At 42.2% G+C, this 6,000-nt stretch overlaps 1 protein-coding gene across 1 annotated transcript in view; it reads right to left on the reverse strand.

The window, feature by feature from the left end:
- DPP10 (dipeptidyl peptidase like 10) overlaps positions 1-4,872 on the reverse strand; it is a 1,029,304-nt gene extending 1,024,432 nt beyond the window's left edge. Inside the window, exon 1 of the mRNA XM_074215016.1 lies at positions 4,638-4,872. Coding sequence (XP_074071117.1) covers positions 4,638-4,712 — 75 coding nt within the window. The 5' untranslated portion in view covers positions 4,713-4,872. The remainder of the gene's footprint in view (positions 1-4,637) is intronic.
- Between the last annotated feature and the right edge of the window lie 1,128 nt (positions 4,873-6,000).

Consider the following 6,000-nt stretch of genomic DNA (forward strand, 5'->3'; position numbering starts at 1 on the left):
CTTGACAAAGATAATGAAGTTGTTTGCTATTTACTTCTCTACTTCAATGTACAGACGAGGAACTGAGTCAAACAGGGTTAAATATCTGAGGTCAGATTTGAACTCAAGAATATGAACCTTCCTAATTCTAACTTAGGACGCTATACACTGCACCACCCAACTTCCCTGTCACAATGATTGTAGTTGTTTGATTTTGACCTAAAAGAACAAGCCAATAAGTGTGGTATATAAAGGTCAGTCTCAGATTCATAAAGATTTAGTTATGTATAGATAACAACTTCCTAAAACTACAAGAAGTAAAGTTACAAAAATTTTTCAGAGGAGGTCTTATATGCCCCAGTTCCCCCTCCATCTTCAATAATAATTAAATAGAAAAATAAAGAGGATAAAGCACCTTAATCTCACCAGAAAACAATCACTACCTATAAATCACCCTAAATAGTCAGTCTTCAGAGATAACCTTGAAGACCTGTATTCATTATTCAAGACACCCACAAGTTATTTAACTTCGCTATATTTTAATTCCTTCCATATGTAAACTATTCTATGGCTGCAATATGAGCATAAATGAGCACATTTTTAAAAATGTGTGATCTTCTTATCTATGTGAATATTTCTATAATAATCAATTGTTGACCAGCCCTCTATTGATAGGTAGGTCCACATTTAAGGAACTTGATCCTCAGAACACAGATATACTCAATAGCCCTGTCCTAGAACCTTAACTAGGTAAAATTTGACCAAATTTCTGCTCTCTGAGCATAAGAATGGAGCATCCAGGATCATTTTTATACCATGGAGCAGATCACAAAATAATGTTACTGGAAATTATTATTGTTATTATTGTTTGATCATAAGCAGCAGCATTTGAAAACACTTCTATTCATAGCTTTCAGTATAAGACTGCCACTTGGTGGAAATATGAGAAAACAGTGGATAACATCGACTTAGAAATTTTTTTCTGTCCTTTAAAATAAGGTTAGTGAGAGGATGTATGTCGGCTCTAAGGAATCATTTATTTCTCACAGTGCTTAATATAGCAATATAGTTGCGTAGGTATGATCTGTGTTATTAAAAGATTTTATTTACGAAACAAGCTTCATTTGGATGGTTTACTACAAATACTAATAAATAAATATGTTTTGTAGTATTATAAAACATATGGTTTGTAGTATTATAAAATGAATGCTAAATTAATAATTAAATCAAAGTTATTATTAGGCTTAAACCTCACTTTATCTTTAAAATGGAACATTGTTTATGATAACCAGGAAAAGCCATACTAATCTACCTTAAAGAGTTGGTTACAAAGCAGCTTACAAATATGAAATGTTATAAAAATGATAAACATTTACATAATCAGTGGAGCTAGCAGAGCAAAATTATTAAAATGATGATAATTCAGTGTGAGAATTTTAACTAATTTGAGTGAGTAGATTTCATATTACATTCTTGTCACAGTAGTTGCCCTGGAGCAGCTCTGATCATGATTATAGCACCTACTTACCACCAGGCATTTACAAATGAGTGAAAATTGAGAGGTTGAGACCCCTAAAGAGCTCTGGTGATGATAACAAAGGTTTTTTTTTTTTTTTTTTAGAAATTCATACTCATTTTCTCTAGGAAATAAAAATGCCAAGATCCTTCAATGTGACTTAAGTAAAAGGAGGTCCTTTCCATAATCAGGATACTTTGATTTTTAGAATTCAAAAATATCTCCACCTTGGAAAGCAAAAGGCCTTTTTGGCAACATTTGAGAGAATTTGAGAGAAACTATGTCATTCAGAACCAGTTCTTTTAAAGGAGAATTCAATTGTTTTTAAGTTTCTGAAATTATTTGGAAAATTCAAAATAATTCTTAATAAGTAGTAATAAAGTTATACATTCACTACTGATTTTCTGAGTTAAGGCTAGAATCACTTATAACAGTACATATCTTTAAAAATTTAAGAAAGCATTTATTATTCATTGTAATGATATACACTACTTGATGTAAATTCCACTTGTTAATTTTAAGATTAAGACCGCAAAATTGTATTAACTTTAACTGCAATAGTTTACAGGACTGAAGCACCAATTATATTACAATGAATAATATTCTGTAGAATGTATTTTAAGGTCTATCTCCCACATTTCAAATTCCAAAATATTCTTAACACATGCATAAACATGTGCTCTCTCTCTCTCTCTCTCCCTCCCCCTTCTCTTTCATAAACACACACACACACACACACACACACACAAACACAAACAGTCAACAACTGACATTTGGAAATATATCCATTTTATTATAAAAATTTAAATAAATTTATTTCCTGAAATTATTTTGGAAATAACTATACACAATATTTAGAAAAAAGCATTAGTTACAAAATACACAGCAGGATGAAACATATATATATATATATATATATACACACACATATATATATATATATATATACATATATATATATATATATATCTGTGCCTCAATGTATCTGTGGCGCAATAAATTCTTACTGTAACCCCAGTCTCAAGACTTGGGTTATAGATTTACTAATATATATAAAACTTTATTATTAACATGATATTTAGATTTTGTAGCTATGTTCCACTTGGCTTTCTCTCTACCTCCAACATAAATGAAAATTTTGCAGCGCCCAAACTAACCAGCTGGTGTCACAGGTTAGTGAGGAGAAATTTCATGTGGGCAATCTCACCTGACTAATCATTTTTGTTGGTACCATCATCCCAGGAACAACTGAGGGGCATGGTAGCTTGTTAATGAAATTTAGGATGCTGTCAGTCTGAAAGTGGATGTTCAAACCATACTTATTTCTTGACAAATCATCACTTAGCTGCTAACCAGTTGCTCTTCTAAGAACAAAGGTGGGTGGGGGAAGGATATTTGTCATCTTCTTAGAGATTTAACCCTGGAAAGGGCAAAACACTTTCTATGCTCTTTCCAAACAGAAAAATCAGTGTCTAGCCTGCATCATGCAGCATTATAAATCCAGGTAAGCTTTTAGTGCATAGTAATAGTCACCACCTGTGAGACAGAAACCTTTGAAGGCAATATGAGGAAGGTGATGATGAGTGGTGATAATAAGCAAAGACAGGAGAATGCTAATAGGTCTATTCTCCCTCCATCTTCATTTCCATTTGGATAGCTCCCTTTATACTTTTAACTTAAAGGCACAAGAAAACTGAATAGCTGAGCTACTTGCTTGTGATTCTGCCTGATCGTATATTATACCCACTTCCAGAAATCAGCTGCGAAAGTGCCTGCCAAGGAAGGCATTACAGTCCGTTCTGCAGTGTATCCTGGGTGTAGAGCACCATCTCTGGTAGGTAGCATGGAGCTTCCTTTCCAGAGTGCCATAATTATCCAATGACCTAATAGCTGACAGTGTCTATCTAGAGTCCCTAATTGATGTAAACATGACAGATCTATAAAAGGGCTAATCATAATTATCTCTCTTTCCCTTTACCTCCCCACCTCAAACTCCATACACTCTTCCCTCCGGCTTCTTTCAACTTAAGAGTAAAACAACAGCCCAAACTCCAGAAGCATCTCAGTCTGGGAAAGGAGAACAAGAGCCATCCTTAAATTATCTTACTGGACAACACAAAACTCAGTGGGAATGGTAGAGGGTTGGTAGTGTTGTTAGGAGAGAGAGAGAGAGAGAGAGAGAGAGAGAGAGAGAGAGAGAGAGAGAGAGAGAGAGAGAAATAATGCCCATCTCTGCTCAAGAAGGCTCATCTTCAACTGTCTCTTCAAAAACACCACACTGCAGAAACTGAGAACAGATAGAGGAAACCAGCAAACCTTCCCCTATGGAATCGCATCACTGTTCCCTCCTTCGTGTCAGCATAGCTGCAGACATTGACCAACTCCAAAGCAAGAAACGATAAAAGTGACTGGTTAAAGGTCGTCACCTATACCAACATCCCTGCCTCTTGAAAAGGGTCCACAGTCAAGCCAACCTCCCAGATGACTCCACTATCTCCATCAGTAAAGTGTACTTTTCTTCAGGCAGCTGTTTCTCACTGAAGCCAAGGCAACGACCCGGGCCAACAGCTCCCTACAGTTACCTTCCAACAAGCATGAATGGGGGATTGAAAATCCTTCCTTTTCTTTGCTCTGATGAGCCATTCACTCCGGCTGGGTAGCTTTTAGCAAGCAGCAGCCACAGCAGCGGCGGACCCACCAGTCACTCCTATCCCATGCCGCTAGCGGCCAGCTGTCCTGGGTTCCCTCACCTTTCCTCCCTCTCCCCCCCGCCCCACGGATTCAGGTAGTGGCCCTTTACCTCTCTCCCGCCCTCCCCAAGGCTCTCCACCTTTCGCAGCCTTTCCCTGGCCCTAGAGAACACTCAAAAGCTCCAACTTCCTGCAGAGTCCATCAGGGAGGACCGGAGAACAACCAAATTGGGGGTGGGGGAAGGGCAAAGAAAGGAGGAGGGTAAAAAGGGGGTGGAGTGGGAGAAGACAAACCGGGTGGGCAGGAGTAAAACCGGTGGGGGCTGGGATGGGGATGAGACAGGGGGAGGGGATAATGTAAAGGCGGCGGATGGTGGAGGGGAGCTGGGAGGGAAGATGCTCCAAGCCCTTCCTCACATCCCCAAGGAGGGCTACTTGCTGCAAACTCTTACCTGATCTTGCTGCTGCGCCTGGCTCCCTCTGGCCCCGGGATTGGACGGCTGCTGCTCCTGCTTCATGGCTGTCATTGTGGGGTTTGATTTGGCTTTCACTTCCTCACGGGCACTTCAGACTCGGGCACCTTCACTTGGCACCAATTGCATGACACAGGCTTCCGTCTCTCTCCGAATTGGCGAAGAGCAAAGCAGTAGCAGCAGTGGTAGTGGCGGCGGAGGGGGGCGGCGGGGGACCCGATGGGGGGGGGGGGGGAGAGGAGATGTTGGGGGGGGGGGGGGAGAAGAGAAGCACCAGGCAAGCTCCCTCTCGGAATCTCTCCTTCAGCTACCGCAATCCTCCCCCCCAAAAAAAAACTCTCCCCCCTCCCCCCACCCCAAAACCAAGAGGGGAAAAAAAAAAGAAGCGGTGTCAAGTTACTGGAGAGGTGGGAGAGGGATGCAGAGCACCTGAATGGGGCGCCGGGGTTCGGGCAGCGGCTCGCTCCTCCGGGGAAGATGGGCTCGCATTATACCGCAGTACGCGGCCCCCCGTCTCACACCCCCGGCGGCCGCGGCGGCTCTCCCCAGACCCCCAGCCTCAGAGCGGCAGGTGAAGGAGCCCCGCGCTCAGCGGGAGCATCGCGGAGCAGCAACCAGCAATATGGTCCTGGGCGGCGGAGAAGCTCACTACTTGCCAAGCTGAATCTGCCGTGGCTCGGGGGGCCGCCCCCACCCCCTGCACACACACCCCCTCTGAACCCCCTCAACACAGGCGCCTGCTAAAACCCGGAGAAGCGGAGTGTTCGCGTGGAAACTCCTCAGTGACTCCAGCAACCGCACTGAGCATGCTCAGGAGCTCAGCGCCCACTTGGGGGGTGGGTAGAGAGAGAGAGTAAGGGGCAGGAGCGCGGGAAGGTCCGTGGGCTGCACCTGCCACGGATGGCGGGGCTCTCATAGCCCCGGCATCCTCACCTAGGGAAACCTGCGCTTCTGATTCCAACCAATGCTGCCGAGCTCATTGATTCATTAAAGTAAGTCGGGTTTCCCATTTCAATTTAGAACTGACATAATTAATAATCATAATCATAATCATAATTTCAGATGTGTCCATTAAAAATTTCAACTTATGTAGAACAGAAGCAGGATCCGTTTTTTTCCCCCTTTTCCTCCATCTTCTAAAACAGCTCATTCACACAGGCTTCCCATGACACTGAACTATTTCTCCCTCCTCAACGTTGTTAACTAATCAACCAAAGTGGGACCCGAGAATTTGCAATAAATCCAATTTCACCAACTTTACAGATCTCCAGTCTCATTGCTCTTCAAGAAGCACATAGCGGGTGCTTGCCTGAATGCAGTCTTGGCTTAATCAGTTGGAGCA

The sequence above is a fragment of the Macrotis lagotis genome, chromosome 1 (genome assembly GCF_037893015.1).
Source record: "Macrotis lagotis isolate mMagLag1 chromosome 1, bilby.v1.9.chrom.fasta, whole genome shotgun sequence".
Lineage (NCBI taxonomy): Eukaryota > Metazoa > Chordata > Mammalia > Peramelemorphia > Peramelidae > Macrotis > Macrotis lagotis.